This window comes from Agelaius phoeniceus, chromosome Z, assembly GCF_051311805.1.
Source record: "Agelaius phoeniceus isolate bAgePho1 chromosome Z, bAgePho1.hap1, whole genome shotgun sequence".
NCBI lineage: Eukaryota > Metazoa > Chordata > Aves > Passeriformes > Icteridae > Agelaius > Agelaius phoeniceus.
Window position 1 is genome coordinate 70,276,433 of NC_135303.1, and position 17,470 is coordinate 70,293,902.

The 17,470-nt window shown below is 38.8% G+C and overlaps 2 protein-coding genes across 9 annotated transcripts in view; both read left to right on the top strand.

Annotated features, from left to right (window-relative positions):
- Positions 1 to 3,770, top strand: part of IQGAP2 (IQ motif containing GTPase activating protein 2) — a 123,953-nt gene extending 120,183 nt beyond the window's left edge. For 2 of the 8 annotated variants that reach the window (XM_077171416.1, XM_077171417.1), the window contains exons 30-33: positions 78 to 238; positions 1,082 to 1,225; positions 2,236 to 2,344; positions 2,808 to 3,760. In XM_077171416.1, the coding sequence (XP_077027531.1) occupies positions 78 to 238; positions 1,082 to 1,225; positions 2,236 to 2,344; positions 2,808 to 2,921 (528 nt within the window). In that variant the 3' untranslated portion in view covers positions 2,922 to 3,760. Of the gene's footprint in view, positions 1 to 77; positions 239 to 1,081; positions 1,226 to 2,235; positions 2,345 to 2,807 lie in introns of all 8 variants that reach the window. The other 6 variants (XM_077171415.1, XM_077171414.1, XM_077171411.1 and 3 more) reach the window with 5 other exon arrangements.
- Positions 3,771 to 7,397: 3,627 nt separating this feature from the next.
- Positions 7,398 to 15,615, top strand: F2R (coagulation factor II thrombin receptor). Its single transcript, XM_054652267.2, has 2 exons — positions 7,398 to 7,878; positions 14,127 to 15,615. Exons 1-2 carry the CDS (start codon positions 7,818 to 7,820, stop codon positions 15,329 to 15,331), a joined length of 1,266 nt encoding a protein of 421 aa, XP_054508242.2. The 5' UTR covers positions 7,398 to 7,817; the 3' UTR covers positions 15,332 to 15,615.
- The last annotated feature ends 1,855 nt before the right edge of the window (positions 15,616 to 17,470 follow it).

The following is a 17,470-nucleotide window of genomic DNA, read 5'->3' on the forward strand; positions in this document are numbered from 1 at the left end:
CAAAATGGAATGGTAATGAACTGAGGCTTTTTAAAATTTCAAATTAATAAAACAATGAAATTAATAAATTTATTTAGGATATCCGGAATCAAAGAAGATACAGACATCATCGAAAAGCTGAACTGGTGAAACTCCAGCAGACTTTGAATGCACTTAACTCAAAGACAGCATTTTATGAGGAACAAATTAATTATTACAACACCTATATAAAAACTTGCTTGGACAACTTAACAAGGAGGTGAGTTGAGTCTTTCTTTCTTTTAATGTGTCTTTTAGTGTGTTTTATCAAGAGTGAGAGCAGGTGTTAATCTGTAGTTTAAAGCTTTGATTCCAACAGATTGACAGTCTGCAAAAGGTCTGTGAGAGTTGTTAACTGTGTCAGCACCTGGATATTAAAGTCTAGCATTTATTAATGACTACCTGGAGAAAGAAAGGCTATGTCTATGTAAAGAGATACATAGATGTTTTCAATATATTTAATTGGTGCTACTTTGCAGATCTACTTGCAAGGTTGGAGGTCATGAAGCTTTGGGAAGTAATTATTGGTTTCTTCCTTTTTTATAGTTTGGGGTTTATTTTTAGAATGGAAACGGGGGAAATAAATGCCTAAATAATTTTATCTTTCAGATATGATGGAGTTACTTGAAAGCAATCCCCCCACCAATGCCACCAAAGTATTAAAATTAAAACATTTTACTGACATGAATAGGAATTTTCCTAGTATATGCTTCATTAATCCAAAAATTAACTCTAATTACAGAGTATTTACTATGTATGTCACCTTAAGTTTACAAATTGCTATTTTAAACTGAAGATTGAGGACTTTTGAGGATCAGAGTTGCATTTCACAATAGAATTGAAAGAAGTGCTAAAAGGTGATTCAAAACCATTGGCAAGATATTTAGATGATTCACTGCATGCTAAAAATTCCTCTAACTCTTAGATTTTCTGGGATGTTAATTTGGTTTTTTTAGAGAAGTTCAAGAAAGAGTGAAAGAAAGTTAAATATGGCTGAAGAGTAACTGAAGTATTAAGGATCTGATAAACACACCAAAAGCCAGTTTTCTTGTTCTCTTCCCAGAAATTCACGGAGGTCAATTAAATTTGATGGAAAAGAGGAGGTGAAGGGAAGCAAAAAGCTGAAACAGACCTCACTAAAGTACACAGCTGCAAGACTTCATGAAAAAGGTGTCATCCTAGAAATTGAAGATCTTCAAACCAATCAGTAAGTGCAATTCCAAGTATTTTCTAATCAACAATTTCTGAAAGGGTCTGGCTTTTGATAAAAGAAATCTTAACAATTTCCTGTGCACAGCTAAAATTTCCTCAGACTTCTGCATTCAGAAGGATGCTACAGTCTAATTGTTATAATTTTTTTTAACTTTGTGCCTTGCTGTATTATTACTTTGGGAAAATATTTTAACAAGCAAACCCTAGCACTGTCTTACGTGGACAAGTGCAAGTTTAGCAGCAGACTCACTATTAATGACCACGTTTTTATGCAGTTGTCATAATCTTTTTCATATATTGACCAGTCACTTTCAAATAACTTAGTTACCCTGAGGTTTTCTGCTCTTCCTCACTCTACGGCAGGGTGAACGGATGTGGTGGTTTAACATCCCTTTTGTATTCCTCCATTTTGAGGCTGTGGTAGTGAAAGTTGTCTTCCATTCTTTGCACCTTGCCATTCACCTTCTGCATGGAAAAGTTTTTTCCAGTTTTTTTTTTTTCCCCCTCAAGTGGATTTATCAGGTAGGGGAAGCCACATGAGGCAAATATGTACCTGCAAGGAGATCCTTGGGCATGGCAGAAGGAAAATCTGGTTGTCCTGTTTCTATCCACTGGGTGTTGGATCCAATTTGTTCACTAAACTTCCTAAAGACTTTTTTTTCTTTTTTGGTGTCTTGTTTTGTTGAGTTTTTTGTTGTTGGTTTGGTTTTAGTTGGTAGGTTGTTTTATTTGGTAGGGTTTTTTTGGGTTGGGTTTTTTTGGGGGGGTGTTTCTCCAGTACCAAAGACTTCAGAATTCTGTATTTCATATTACCAATACTACCAGAAAGTCTCTAAGAAGACACTGTATGGAATGCAGTGCAGGGAGGGATGGAGAGATTCTTTTGAGACCAATGACACTGCTTGTGGTCAAAGTTCTATGTTCTGCAGGCTTTTTCCCCAAAACTGTCTCTGGATTATACAAAACTGCACAGCCTATGTATTCAATTACCTTTCTTGTTTCAAGGTTTAAGAATGTGATGTTTGATATCACACCTGGAGAAGAAGTGGGTGACTTTGAAATCAAAGCAAAATTTTTAGGAGTTGAGATGGAAAAAGTGCAGCTCCATTTCCAGGTTTGAATTTTGTTACTTTGCTGTACAGCTGCTGTTGCATTTCGTGTAACTCAAACCTTTTCAATATTTTTTCACATGTATCCATGAACCAGTCAATCAGTACAGAGCAGCAGCTAATGTGGAAAACAACTATGTAATTTCTGCAGGATGCTGGGCATGGGCATTGAATTACTGTTTATCTTGGGGCAAGTATATGAAATCAACCTCCACGTTAGTTCAGGCAGCAAGCAGGAAATACTAAAAAAAAAAAGGAAATACACAGAAAACAGTATTTCTTCTGGTTTGCTGTTACTGACCATCTGTAGCTTAAGATCTAGAGGACATGTAATGTTTTCTGCATGTATCTAATACTTGCATGCAATTGTTTAAGTAATGAAGAACCTGGAGTTGGTGATGTTTATCACATCTTGTTACTGTAAGGTATGGATTCAGACAGACACTAATGATTTTTTTCTCATTTCAGGATTTGCTTCAGATGCAGTATGAAGGTGTGGCTGTAATGAAAATGTTTGATAAAGCTAAAGTGAATGTGAATTTGCTCATATTCTTGCTGAATAAGAAGTTCTATGGCAAATGAGTACTTTCAGATATCATGGACTTCATCAATCAGTGGGAAGTCTATTCAGTATTTTTTTGCTTATAAACATTTGAAGTTTGTCGTTGGATGCTTGTTAAATTTTAAAAACACACCCTAAAACACCAAAAGTTCAGAAGAATGTACACAGTGCCTTTTCAGCATTGATAAAAAAACAGAAAACCAAGAAATCTATTCATTTAAACAGCTCAAGATTTCATTGGTGTTGGTACTTTCAAATCAAAATATTCTTTATGACACACAGCTATTGTGTAGATTTTAAGGTAGGCAGAAATTGAATTTAGTTAAATATATAAACCTTTTCCTATTGAAACATTTTTAAAATTACCTCAGATATATAATATAGCTGATACTAGACTTTTAAGTATTTACCAAAAGAAAACCTAATTTGTTTCTAAGGGATAGTTTGAGCAGATACTTAGTTACATACTAGGCCTATTTTGTGGCAGTTGTCAATTGCAAAGCAAACTTATTGTGCAATTCAAAAAATTTTACAGGTAATTATAAAGCGACAATAACGACTTGCTTCACAAAAATATATTTTGCGATTCGTTCCTACTAAATGCACTACTGCCTCGTGCAAAATGACATTTTCTACTTTCACAGCCTTTGGAGTGGTATTGGGGAAATCTGAATAGCGAACAGTTGTTCAGTTTGAAGTATTTGAATACCTAAATTGTGCCTGTCTGTCTTTTTTTTTTTTTTGTAAGAAAATAAATGCAATAAAATCAGTATTTAGATTGGGTTTTTAAAATATTCTTTGGAGATTGTTTTATGTAAAATAAACATTACCTAATTAAACTGGCTTGGTCCCTAAATTTCATTTCAAGGAATTATTAAAGCTGAAATTTAGATGGTAATTGAAAGAACTTCTTTCAGAGCATTTATAAAATTGCATGCAACTAAGCCTGACTGTCCCCAGTACACTTGAGGAAAGCTGCTCAGCAGTGAAGACTTCGTGGCCTTTATGCTATTGAATGTGATGATGATATTGCTTTGGAACTACCACTTATATCTACAGAGAAAAAGTTTGTGCCATAGGTAATGTGACCAATAGAAAATACTTCCTTCTCTCACTTTTCTTGTAACAAACACTTCAGAAGATGGAGAATGAGACATTCTGGAACAAATTATAAAAGCAAATATTAAATAAATATTAAATCTGGTAAGGGAATAGAACAGTGTCAAGTCACTGGCAGATAAATGGATTACAGACTCAGCTGATATACTAACTGATCTGTGGTGTTACATGAGCTGAAAAAATTATTACATTTGCCAGAGGTATTAATTTATGCATGACATTAAGTTTGAATACATGACTACTTTAAAACAGATAATATCCCGAATTACAGGATTAAAAAACTATGATGTGATTCCATTTTTCTTCTAGCTGTTTATGTATAAACTATTTTAATATGACATAAACGCTGTAGTATTGATACCCTGCTTCACTTAAAATAGCTAGATAGAAAAGTGAAAACAGCGCATCACTTTTCCTTCCAAAGAAGAGAACTGAATTTTACTTGAATATCAATTAAATTCCCAATCTTTTGTTCCCCTTTTTATTTGCAACGGAGTTGACTAATGGCTGTATTTTTAACAAACTCTAGCTGAGCACTATATCTGCCACAGGTGTGATGATGCTTCTAAGAACAGACTCTTGAGGAAATGCCAAAAGCCTGGAGTTGTGCTGGTGAGACAGGCCAGAGACCCACAGCCTTGACAGGAGTAACTCACTCCTCGATATGCAATTTTGTGTGATACACTTGACACATCTAGTACCTGCCTGGTTCTAATGCAAATAGCACATTCCTCTGTTATTTCCTGGAGCAGGCAAGCTTAGAAAAGCTTCTTTGGTTCCCACATAATGACAAGTATGAATGGTACAGTCTGTGTACCAGCACACCCCTTTTCCTGGGCTTTCTGTTCTTCCTAGTGCACATCAAAGAGTAACTTCCATTTAATTTCTTTGAACTCCTTTATAAGCTTTTTTCCTTAATTAGGTAGTTCCATTTAGGGCCTTGCCACTGAACAATAATATGAACCCTGCTAAACAGGACTGACCACAATGTTTTCTACCCCCACATAAGATTGATGGTAGTGTGAAGCACCATACAAATGAGCAAAGTGATTCTGTTATCACCCACTGCTGCTGACTGCTACTAACTACAACAAAAAAGAAAGGCTTTTTAGAGGCTACTGTAAGATACAATGTGGGGACTTCAACAGTAGATAGGACTTGCTGAAACCAGCTTCAGTCATGAAATGGTGGTGTGGAAACACTTGCATTGCCAATTCAAAATCTGAGGAAAAAAAGCCAGTACAACTGAATTGGGCCTATGCATCAGTTGTTGCTACAGGAGAAAATGCATTTCTTTGCACAACCTGCCTATCTCTCAACTTTGTCCTCCTTAACTGGTGGTAGTGAAAAGAAATTATAATAGGCAATAGTCTTAGCCTGTTAACCCCAAGGCTTGCATTTTTCTATCGTGTCTTCAGAGTTGACTAAGAGTGCTTGGCAGCTAACTTAGTTTATTTTGGAACTTTTCCATTCTCAAGGGCCTCTGAAGATACAAAACTACCCACAAAATTGCAGAACAACATCCGTCTGCATAGGCCAGGAACACCAACACAAGCACTAGATTTTTCTATTTCACTTAGCACTAGATTTTTCTATTTCACTACTTCACTGGTCTGCGGACCTCCTTTAGCTGTCCAACTTTCTTTTAAAGAATACAGGAATAAAACAAAAACCTTCATTCCCAGAAAATCCAAACACCGACAGCCACATGTGATTTTGAAAAGTTTGTAACTAGATACACAACCATCTACCTAGATGACTGATTTCCCTGCTTTTGAGGTATGTTTCTATGCTCATCTTTCAGCAGTAACTACCCACCTCTGACATGCTACAGGGTAATCTGTATTGGCAGCAAGAATGATCTTCCACAAACAGTAATGATGTAGCAGTCTCACTAGGTAGGTGCAGTCTTTTTTTGGTAAACTTGGTGTGTTTAACAGGAATGAAATTTTGTTCTGTAACATACCTCTACTAAAAAAACCCAAAATTCTGAAAAAGGTGCAACAAGTAGAATTAAAAACTAAAGTTTTATAAGTCATGAACTCTTCATCTCTGTTACAATAAGTTATCTTGAGAGGAAGGAGCAAGTTGATTCACATAACTAAAGGATACAAAATTTAAATTTGGTTTTCATATGCAGACATAAAATTTAACAAGCATGAGTTTTATTCACTTGCTGTATTTATAATAACTAGGTTACAAAGATGAAATGGAATAGCACTATGACTATTTCTAATGTCTGTGACTAAAATACTTCCTGGAGGTTCAATCTGAGTTTCTCTTTGTATGTTTCACAAACTCTGTAATCTAATGTATTCCTCAAACTTTGACCCACTGGTTAAGGCTTCTTGAAATGTAAGAAAAATATTGGCAATATATGTTTTTTTTGAGAACCTGAGTAATTTTTACAATTACCTGGTTTTGTTCAGTTCTGTTTTGGGTTTAGAAAGTTAGAAGAGCAATCTTTGTGTGTGTTTATAGAACTGTGAGACCACAGAAATGACCAAGAATAGCTTCACTTTCTCTTCCCAGATGAAATAATCACCTCTTATCACGGTATTTTCCAAACAGATGAATAGTTCAATTAAGTATAAGGTATTTTTTCTAGGTTTCCCAGAGCATGTGGGATGTTAGAACTGTAGGAAGGCTGGCCAGCTGTAAAACTTTTATTTATTTCTTGCTCTATACAGAGTCAGCTTCAACCATGCCATATAACTAGCACTAGCACTGTGAGAAGAACACCACAGGGACACAGAGCTTGCTGGGAACCAGTACTTATGATGAGGGAAATTTGTTTTCCGGGTCTTTATTCTCCATTAAAAACAAAGGTCGGTGCTTCTGCAGTAATAAAGGCACTTCATACATATAAGCAAGTTCAAATCAACCTTCCCCTCCTTCCCATTTTGTCTGTACTGCTGTAAACAGTACAGTTGAGGCATGGATAGCACACCCTAGCAAGCCAGTGTCCACTTTAAAGCTTCTGACTGTCTTACGGGCTTAATAAACACAAAGCACTTAAACATCAGTGGGATGTTTGTAAAGCAAAGCTTCTAATTAATAGCTGCAAAATTACCAAAATATTTTCCTATATAACCTTCATGTAGGTTTTGCTTCAACCCGTCTTGATTCATGAGCATCTCTAAAGGAGAGCACAAGTTTGTCCACGGCACGCGCCACTGCACTGGGGAGCGCCACCGCTTTCTCGGGGATTTTGGTACAGCGGACAGGGCTGCAGAGCCGGGCAATGAATCACTTTTGGGTTGCCCTGTGTTTGCAGAGCAGTTTACTGAACACATGCAATAAAAGCAAGCTTGGACGTCATCTCCTTTATTCGAAGTAGATCAACTGTAAGGGGCTTTTCTGAACCAGCGTGATCTTTCAGCTGTGAGTAATGCAGGCATTTCATCTGGCCTTGGAACTGTTCCCGTGAAGCAGTCGGACTGCAAATTCGGCAAACTTAGCTTAGAATAATTCCTTGAACATAACCCTTTGTTCCGGCGCTCCCGACCTCTCACCCCGGCCGCGCCCGCCACCGCTTCCCGTGTCCCAGCCGGGCGCGGGGGCTGCTGCGGGGCTCTGTGTCCCGTGGGGCCGCGGCCGCTGCCCCTGCGCCTTCTCCTCCCCTTCCTTCCCTCTCTCTCTTCCCTCCCCTCCCGCGCCGCCGCGCCCCGGAGCGCAGCCCCCTCCCTGCGGCAGCAGCGAGTCCCGGTGCGGCTCTTCGACAGCCCCAGCCTGCTGAGGTTCGCCCGCACGGACGGACGGACGGACGGAGGGAGTGCGGGAAGGAAGGCGCGGCCATGCGGCCCCGGGCGCTGCTGTGCGCCCTGGCGCTGCTGTGCTGCCCGCCGGCCCGGCCAGGTGGGTGCGCGGGGCGGGGGCCGGGCCCGGGGCTGGCGGCGGGGCCCGCTGTGTGCCCGCAGCGCGGGGAGCCACCGGAGGGGTCCGAGCGCACGGCACCGTGTGCCCGCACCAGCCGGGCCGTGCGGCTCCCGCCTGGGAGCTCCAGTTCGGGCCGAGTTTTCTTGGGCTCTTTGTGCTCACAGCAGCGGCGAGGAGAGGCTGTTGCGGGTGGTGAGTGACGCCGTAGCTAAGGAGGGCGGCAGGCAGCAGCAGGTGGTGGTGGAACGGACCTGGTCGGCGAGACTTGCTGCTGGATTCTCTTAACCTTTCATTAACAGCGTAGGAGGGAGTGCCAGCTCAATTTCTAGGCGGCGCAAACTTCGGATGATCTGCCAAGCACAAAACAGTTCAGAATATGCACCCCGAGTAGATAGATGATTTCCATGGATATTTCAGGGTTATTCACTAATAGCAACATCAGTACCCTAACTGGTGAGCCCATGGCTCCGTCCCGCTCAGAGCTTGTTAGACGATGGAGATGCTGAGGAAAGGAAGGTGAGAGAAGACATACATGCATGTAACCTCACATCTTACGGCAGAGGCACAGCACTACAAAGGATTGTGCATTTAGAGATTAGCACAAGGTTTTTTGCTATTATTGTTTTGCTTGATTCAGTTTAAGATTTCTTTCAGTCAGCTAGTGGTGATAGTGCTGCTGTAGAAATAACTTAGTCCCACGAGATGGCCTGCAGTAAAGCCTCAGGTCCTACATACATGAAAGGGCTGATTGGATGAGCAGCTAAGAGGAAATTTCAGAGCATAACATACTTTGACTACTGAGCTAAACTGAAAGGGGATAGACCTAGTGTTTGTAAGTATGCTGGGAGGGAAGCATCAGAGAGGGTAAATAATTTTTGCTAGACAACTTTTTGGCACAAGGACAAGTGGGAAGGAAGCTGTCAAGATCATGTTCATATGGGGAGTCTAAAGAAAATATTTTTTTAAGAGAAGGAGGTGCTGGCTTGTTATTAACATAACAAACTGTACATGTTAATGCTAGACAAAAATTTCACTGTTGGTGGTATTCTTCCAGTTACTTCATGCACAACAAAACAAACAAAACCCAATCGTCTGAATATGTCTTCTGCTCTTCTTGTGCTCATTGCCATTGCAATAATATAATTTCCCCACTGTCCTAGATAACCTGTTTTTACCACAATGTACTTTGTTCCTGTTGCCCATGCACTGTTGTATTCCGAGATCTGCTCTGGCCTTGACCTGCAGTTTCTCTCCTGCTTTTCCCTCATCCTTCACTGTGCACAGTTACCACATTACTGACCGTGCTGTTCCTTTGGGCAGGTGAAAAAGCACTAGTTTGGCAGTAGGTTGGTGTCAAGTGCCCACAAACTATCTGACCAGTGCTGTTGAGCTGACTAAGGTCTGAACTCGCCTGGACTTCCCTGCCTTGGGACACTGCTGGCAAAATAGAGTGATTATATTGGTTGAAGCCAGCATATGTGGTTAAAGAGATGAGAAAGGAGAGCAAAACAGAGCAGACACCCAGTTGCAAGAAAACAACTTGCAAGTAAATGTGTTCAGATCGCTACTACATCAGTTGTGTAATCTAATAATGAATTCTGTATAAATGGAGATGTGAACGCATAAAAAATTCAGTTTTATTTTTATAAAAGCAAATAACTATCATCACTCCTACAAGATTGTGTCTTATTTTGTAATTAATGTGTCTGGCATGCACTTCAGAGCTTGCCTTCATATGCCTAATTTATGGGCTACTGAGTAATTTAGATTCTAGATGCTTATCACTTGGGGTTATATAAAGAGGAGATAAAAGAAACCTATTCGTTACATGCAGCTGTCACCAGTAATGCCCATAAATCAGTATTATTGGTTGTCCAGCAGCACATAGGGAACATATTTGATTGGCTTGTGTAGGAGCCTATTCTCTAGTCTCTCACATCACAAAGATATCCCTTGGGATGTGAAGTCTGCTGGTTTATAACATCCTGTCTGTACTCATGGGCCTACAGAAATATTTTTCAAGTTTCTTCTGGATCTTAAGATTGGTCAAAGCTGTTGTATTTTTTTTCACAGAGTGGGATGCAGAGTAGTCCTTTGCATATGAAAATAGACATGAAAAGAAATTACAAATATCTCTGTATTTTAAAAAAATGTCAGGGTAACAGCATATGTGTATAGTTTATACACATATGCTGATGAACAATATGTAATAATTGATAGAAAATAGCACATTGTGGAGTGTTAAAATTAAACAATCACAAACTTGCTGAGCTTTCTATGTAATTCCTCTATGTCCTTGTTGGAGAACTGATGAAAAAACTCCAGGGAATAAAAGAAGACTTTGGGCAACTTGAGTGTCATACTGATTCTATGTAATTTTTGCCTCTTGAAGTACTTGTTGGAGGCAAAGACTGCTTATTATTCAAGTGTCCTGAGTACACACACCTCAAGGATAAAACCTCACTGCTTTATCCTGCTGTTGATTTGTTCATAGTTTACTAATCTTGTTCTTTCATAGCTGGTTAAATTTTATAGATATTTTGATAGAGCAGTTATTCTCATTGCTGATATGACAGAGTTCCTATTTGTTATAAAAATAAAAATCAACCAAGCTTGACTTCTTCCAAAAGGATTGGATGGCAGCCTAGAAAAATAAGATGACCTTCTGAACATTTATAATCATTATACAAGCTTTACTTGTGTTTTTCTAACAGATTTTTTAATTATTAAAAAATAATTAAGCTGTAGTGAAATATGTTTTAGACAAATGATATCTGTAGCTTGAAAACAGCTAGAAAAGAATAATTGCACAGATTCTGGTGTAGTTGTAGCTATTTTCTGTGGAGCTACTGTACATTGGCAGTCGTGTACTAACCCAGTTTAAACGTAATGCTTCTTTCCTGTTCTGGCCTTTTTGTTTGCTATGAAGGTTCATTACAATCTTTTGAAATTATATGACTTTATTTCATCCTGTTCCCTTCTGTGAATAAATCTCTATCTTCAGCTTTTTCATGTAAACACTGACAGAAAAAGAATACAAAACCTCAGGGCAGTATCTGTCTGCCTTTCTGTTTCAGAGAGTATGGAGTGCATACTGTTTTTTCTAGAATTACACTTTGTCATACAAGCAGCTTGGTAAAGGATAGGAACTGATACATGGCTGTCAAGCTTTCAAATTAAATTAGTTTCATCAAGAAAATTTAAGTCACCATTCTTTATATTGTCAAGTGGCACCGAAATAGCAAGTGTGATGCCTTATTACATTTTTCCACAAAGCTGGCTTGCAAGTAGTACCTCATGTCATCTTAAGTTCAAAATGGGGACATGGATTGAGAACAGGAGTCAGCATGGAGGTGATGTTGACAGAATGAAGGTTGAGTTCAACTCTGAACTTAGAAAGCCTCTGCTTATACAAAGAACACATAGTTTTCACCAAAATATTCCAGATAATTTTAAAGAAACTTGAATTATTTATACTTTTTTGTTCTGATTTATTGTAATAGGATTCTACTTTTAGAAAATTTCTGTAATGGAGTAAAAGTGACTCTAAATCCCTTCATCTAATAAACTTGTAAATAAGATGTCTCCAAGAATTCAGGATGTAATTAAAATTATTAGCAATGTTCAATTAATTATAGGCAATAGCTAATACAATGGCTGGCAGTCAGTGAAAGGTACTTGTCCCAGTCATAGCATTTTTTTTCTTGTAGCATATTTTTGTACTGTTCTCAGTTAGGAGTTAGTAAGGAGAAGTGGGTCAGGTTATCACCCAGAGCACCCACACTAAGAGACTTAACCTCATCATTAAGGGTCAGTGACTGATTAAGTTGGTTTGCTGGTTCTCAAAAGTGTGAAACTGCAGCACAGCTCAGGTCCTTCAAAGCTGAGGGACACTGGGATGAGAGAGGTGCTGGTGTCTCAGTTACCACCTCATGCAGTGGTAGTCTTGGCAACACAGTTCCTAACTCCAGGCTTTCCTCTCTCAAGTCTGTTAATATTTGTGTTCCCAAAAACATGCATTCCTCACATGGAACCATGTCACCTCTTTCTTTGGTTCTGTACACTGTTCTACAGTGGTGGAGAAAGCAAGATGGACATGTCAACCTTTGGGGGACTAAAATTATCATTATCTTCTCTTTCAATAGTTTTTTGGTTTGAAAATACTCATAGAATTAAAAGTCTTAAATTTATAAAACTTGTGTGTACTGGAGATACAGTAGGTATAGTTGACAGATTTTTCCTCACTTTTACTGATGTCTTTACCATGGAGTCAAGCTTCCAGGTGTAAGAAATATGGGGAGAGGAGGTTGTTCATTCAAGTATAGTTATAATGCTCCCCAAAAGAGATGAAGATCAGTCCTGTCATTTGTGACATATTTCTATTGCAATGATCATTAAATATAGGAAATCTCCTAACTCTTTGATGTCAGCCACAGGCTGAAGTTAGAGGTGTCATACAAAAGGACTTGTGCTGCAGCTTGGCTGCAAAGCTAGGAGCTGACTCTTTGAGCCATGCAGCTGCTTGGACTAAGTGTATAATGTGTTAAAGATTAAGGACCTATAGTTCTGCCGTTGTTCTCTTTAAAAAGACAGAATAGACCCTAGTATAAATGTGTTTAGTGCCCTTCTGTGCAATCAGCAAATCTCAAGTACTGCTATCATTTCTGTTTCAAACTACATCATTCCTACTACAGTTTCTGTAATGAGCTCCCAGCATCTTTTTTTCTGGCCAGCAGAGGTTGCAATCTAGTCACTTTGCATATGAAAACTGTTCTCTCCAACACTTCCCTTTTGTCTCTCTGCCCCTAGAATGCTGCTGTGACACAGCATGGTACATAAAGCACAGCCACTCTAAATAAAATCACCAAATTGCCTTACCAGTCCTCTGATCTCCCCCCCACATTCAAGTTTGAATTTCACAAAAATCCATGCCGGGTAGGGCCCTTCTGCCACTGCCTGTGCACAAAGGGAGGTAACTCCTGCTTAAAGATGGAGCCATTTTTCTCTTTGCCATCTGCTTCCTTCAGATATTTTGCTAAAAAAAAATGGTTTCAATTACTATAGAACAAATAATTGCTTCTAACAGGCAGGATCTTACACAGGTGAATCATGTACTTTCAACTCACAAATGTGAGCTAAGACACCTCATTTTTGTTTTAATTATCAAAGATCCAACAAAGGATCAATTGCACAGGCAAACAGGTGACTGGTTACTTGAGTAGGTGTAATTTTCTCACTTCTGTCTACCCACAGTACATTTGAATTACTCTATGCCAAAGCAGATTAAGCCAAAACTGAAAATTACAGTCTTAGAAAGTATTTCTCCATACAAACAACTTTGCTGAAATAATGCCTAAATAGTTCTTTTGATTAATTGGTTGTTTTTTTCTTTTTTACATAAATAATCCCCTGCCAGACAGTTAATGCTTCATGACACTGATTTCCTGGCTTGTTACATTCAAAAAGTAGATATAGCCTGTCATGACTTAGCTATGAAAGCATGCTGCAGAAGACTTCACTGTAGAGGGAACTGTAGGTTTCAGAAGTGCCCTGGGGGTGTGGCAGACACATCCTGTCCTGCACACTGTGGGTTAGGGTAAGTAGAACTCGGGAAGTGTTTCAGTGCCATCTGTGGCTAACCATCTGTTACAAGCAAAAGGTTGATCCATATCTACCTAGAAAACTGCTCTGCCATCTCTCTTAATGGGGGCCTTCGAGTTGTGTAAGATGTTTCCAGAGCACACAGAAATATTTCCAAACCATGATGCTTTAGTTGCACTTTTACTTTTTGTGATTTTGGTGATGAGTACTTCTAGTACTTCCAGTGGGAATTTTGTGCATGAGCACTTATGCCAGCATCTCATTTCTTACAAAATGTGTGAAGGGTCTGGCCAAGACAGTTCAAGGCTGGCAGATTGCCTGTTGTGTTAAAGTTGCCCAAGGAGAGCATAGATTAGGTTGGATCCTTGAGCATAGCTAGAATCACTACTAATAAAAGCTTTCAAACTAAGAGATGGGAAACAAAGAAGGACATCTTACCTAAATTTGTAGCAGGAGGAGGTAAAATAAAATGGATGACCTGTGGGCAACCTGTGCTTTGAATCAGAAATTAACCTTATTATTTTGTTTACCTAATCTAATCTTAACTTTCCTTCTTGAAAGATGTTTTCACTTCCCCATACCATCTAAATATTGACTTATTAATCTTAATACTTTTTACTTTTCAGGCTTTCCAGATAACAGCAGCATACCACACATCATCAGAAGTTTTTCCATCCGTTTTTCTTCCAGTCCAGTGGCTGATCTTATTCCTGTTGACGGTGATACTGAAAATGACTTGGAAGTTGGATCAGGAGCCACCAATCAGACTGCATCATTTCTACCTGAACGACGAATGATGTCAGTTCAAACGGCAAGATACCTCACTAGTCCATGGCTGACTCGTTTTGTTCCTTCGGTTTACACCGTAGTGCTTGTGCTGAGTCTCCCTCTGAACATTACAGCGATACTCGTGTTTCTGAAAAAGATGAAAATCGAAAAGCCAGCTGTAATATACATGCTGAATTTGGCTCTTGCAGATGTTCTCTTTGTAAGTGTGCTTCCATTTAAGATTGTTTATCACTTTTCTGGAAATGACTGGGTTTTTGGGCCTCAGATGTGCCGTTTCATCACTGCTGCCTTCTTCTGCAACATGTACTGCTCAATAATGCTTATGACGAGCATAAGCGTCGATCGCTTCCTAGCTGTGGTGTACCCCATGCAGTCCCTGGGGTGGCGTACACTACCTCGTGCCTCACTGGTTTGTTTCATCATATGGCTTGTAGCAATAACCGGGGTTATACCTTTTCTCCTACGAGAGCAAACAATGGAAATACCCAGGTTAAATATAACGACGTGCCACGATGTGCTGAGAGAATCCGAACTTCACAGCTATTACGTCCACTTCTTCTCTATCTTCTCTTCTGTGTTTTTCATAGTGCCATTTATTATTTCTACTGTCTGTTATGTGTGTATCATTCGCTGTCTTAGTTCTTCCACCATTGTTGCAAAGCAAAATAAGAAGACACGTGCCTTGCTCTTGTGTGTGGCTGTTTTTTCTGTTTTCGTTATTTGCTTTGGACCAACAAATGTTCTCCTCTTAATTCATTATATCCATTTTTCATATGACAACAGCTTAGAGTATCTCTACTTTGCCTATCTACTCTGTGTTTCTGTCAGCAGCATTAGCTGCTGCATTGACCCCTTTATTTACTACTATGCTTCTTCTCAGTATCAGAGACAATTTTTCAGTCTCTTCAATTGTAAAAAGACTTTTGATCCTAACATTAGTAACAGCAGTGGCCAGTTGATGTCTACCACTAGTACTAGAAGGGCTACATTGACTACTAATGTGAATAACAGTGTCTACAGGAAATTACTAGCAATGCATTGAGATAACCTGTCTTCAAATTGGTCAATTTTACACAGTTACAGACAAAAAGAAGACTGTTATATCCAAGAAATGCAAAACCCTACACCAAGTTGTTGTACGATACATAGCTTTATGGATCCAATATAGTAATACACAATTCAAATTAAAACTCTGTATGTGTGTGTGCATAGATACATATATATAAAGGTGTATAGTATATGTAAATATGTTAATGTAGAAAGGAAAAATAATTTCTTAATAATAGTTGTTGAGTGTTTTTCAAATAAACTTTTTTTTCAGACAAATCCTTTGCATTGTTCAGTTTATTGTAGAAATCCCAGTTTAGTATTTTGAACTATACCTATCAGGTTGAATAAATTATTATATATGGAATCACTCTATCCATCCAGTTGTTCCTGAAAAAAGTGAAAATACCTTTCCAGGCTTTTTTTTTTCTCCTATATGTAATTTCTAGAATTATCTGTTAACTTACTTTCTTAGCATTATTTTATATCTCTGGACACTGAAATTGTTCATTTTATGTTTTTACATATTCTACTTCAAAACAGTCTGTATGGTTTTCAGAATGTGAGGAACCAAAACCGAGCTATTGCATGGTGCAGTGTGTGACTTGGGAGATAATTTCCAGCAGCTGGAGCTAGCTTGTTTTTGGTTTTGTTACCATTAGTGTATGCTAGGCGTTTCAGTTAGGAATGTGGTATTTTTGAGAATTAGTTTCAGAAAAATTTGTGAGATTTTGTTTCACAATAAGTAAATGGTTCTCCAAAAATACATTGGAAAATCTCTATTTATCATCTTGTTATGCTGTTTCCAAATGTGCTTTCTTGCACGTGGTTAGTCATCAAACATATATTTAGGACTTGAAAATATCCTTTATCCCTGCTAGCATGGACATTTTTCACATTTTACACTGTGTCCATATCTACTGAAATGGCTGTGGTATTTAGCTAACCAATAGCTAACTTCATTCTGTGGAGCAGTCTTTTGCTACAAAGAACAGTAAAGAAAAATAACAGAAATTCAGTTTTAGAAACAAGCATGTAGGTAATAGGACTGTACATGAAAATGGAAATCCAATTAAGTAGGAATTTGTTTATAGGATTTGCCACAAAAATCTGCCAAGAAGTACAGCAGTGGAAAAAAGGTGTCTTTAGTCCAGCACAAGTGATGCAAGACCTAATCTTCCTGCATATGGTGTGACAGTGAGAGACTTTCTAACTATGATCTCTTATTGGTTTGTGTCTGTTCCTTAATGGATTCAAGCATAGATTTTTATTCTCAAGGTTTTGCCATTTTTAAGTACATGAGTGAGAATGATACATCTATGTGGTTTGCAAGCCTAAGACTCCACAAATGGACATAAGTTACATTCTCATTTTGTTTAATATCACATTAGGGATGGTCTTGTTTTTCAGCAAAATCCAAATCCATCTTGAAACCATCAAGACACATTTGCTCTTTCCTGGCTGAAAAGAATTACCTCTGTGCTTCCTGGAGTTACAGCCTGGGGGACTGCTCTTTAGCCCATGTTGAGAGGAGGAATGGAACACCTCTCCTGTGAGGATAGGCTAAGAGAGCTGGGGTTGTTCAGCCTGGAGAGGACTCAGGGTGACCTTAATTCAGCCTTTCAGAACCTGAAGGAAGTTGATAAGAAAGAGAGGGAGACTTACCAGGACCTTCAGGGATAGGATATGGCATAATGGCTTTAAACCAAAGCAGAGTAGATTTAGTTGCCCAGAGAAGTTCTGGATGCTCCATCCTTGGAAGTGTTCAAGCCAAGGCTGGATGGGGCTCTGAGCAGCCTGGTCTAGTGGAAGGAATATCTGCCCACAGCAAGGGGTTGGAACTGGGTATCTGGAAGGTCCTTTCCAATCCAAGCCATTCTATGAATTGAAGATTCTATGAATTGCTGAGCATGGCCATGCAGCAAAGCAGAATGTGGTAGCTTTCTGAAGAAACTGAACCAGGAAAGTACTGCAATTTAGACTGACATGCTTAAATTAACAGGAAAACCTAGCCATATCTTCATGCTTGCACTGCTAGCTGGGAAAGAAAATTAACAGCTTGTTTCAGGGGGAAGAGGAAGAAGTAAACATCTGACCAAGAGAAGTGAAACCATTTATGTATATGCTGTTTTAC

Excerpts from the sequence above, each read along its gene's own strand:
- F2R (XM_054652267.2), top strand. The coding sequence starts at position 7,818 with ATGCGGCCCCGGGCGCTGCTGTGCGCCCTGGCGCTGCTGTGCTGCCCG. Across the intron at positions 7,879-14,126 it reads CTGCCCGCCGGCCCGGCCAG|GCTTTCCAGATAACAGCAGC; the intron begins GTGGGTGCGCGG and ends TTTACTTTTCAG.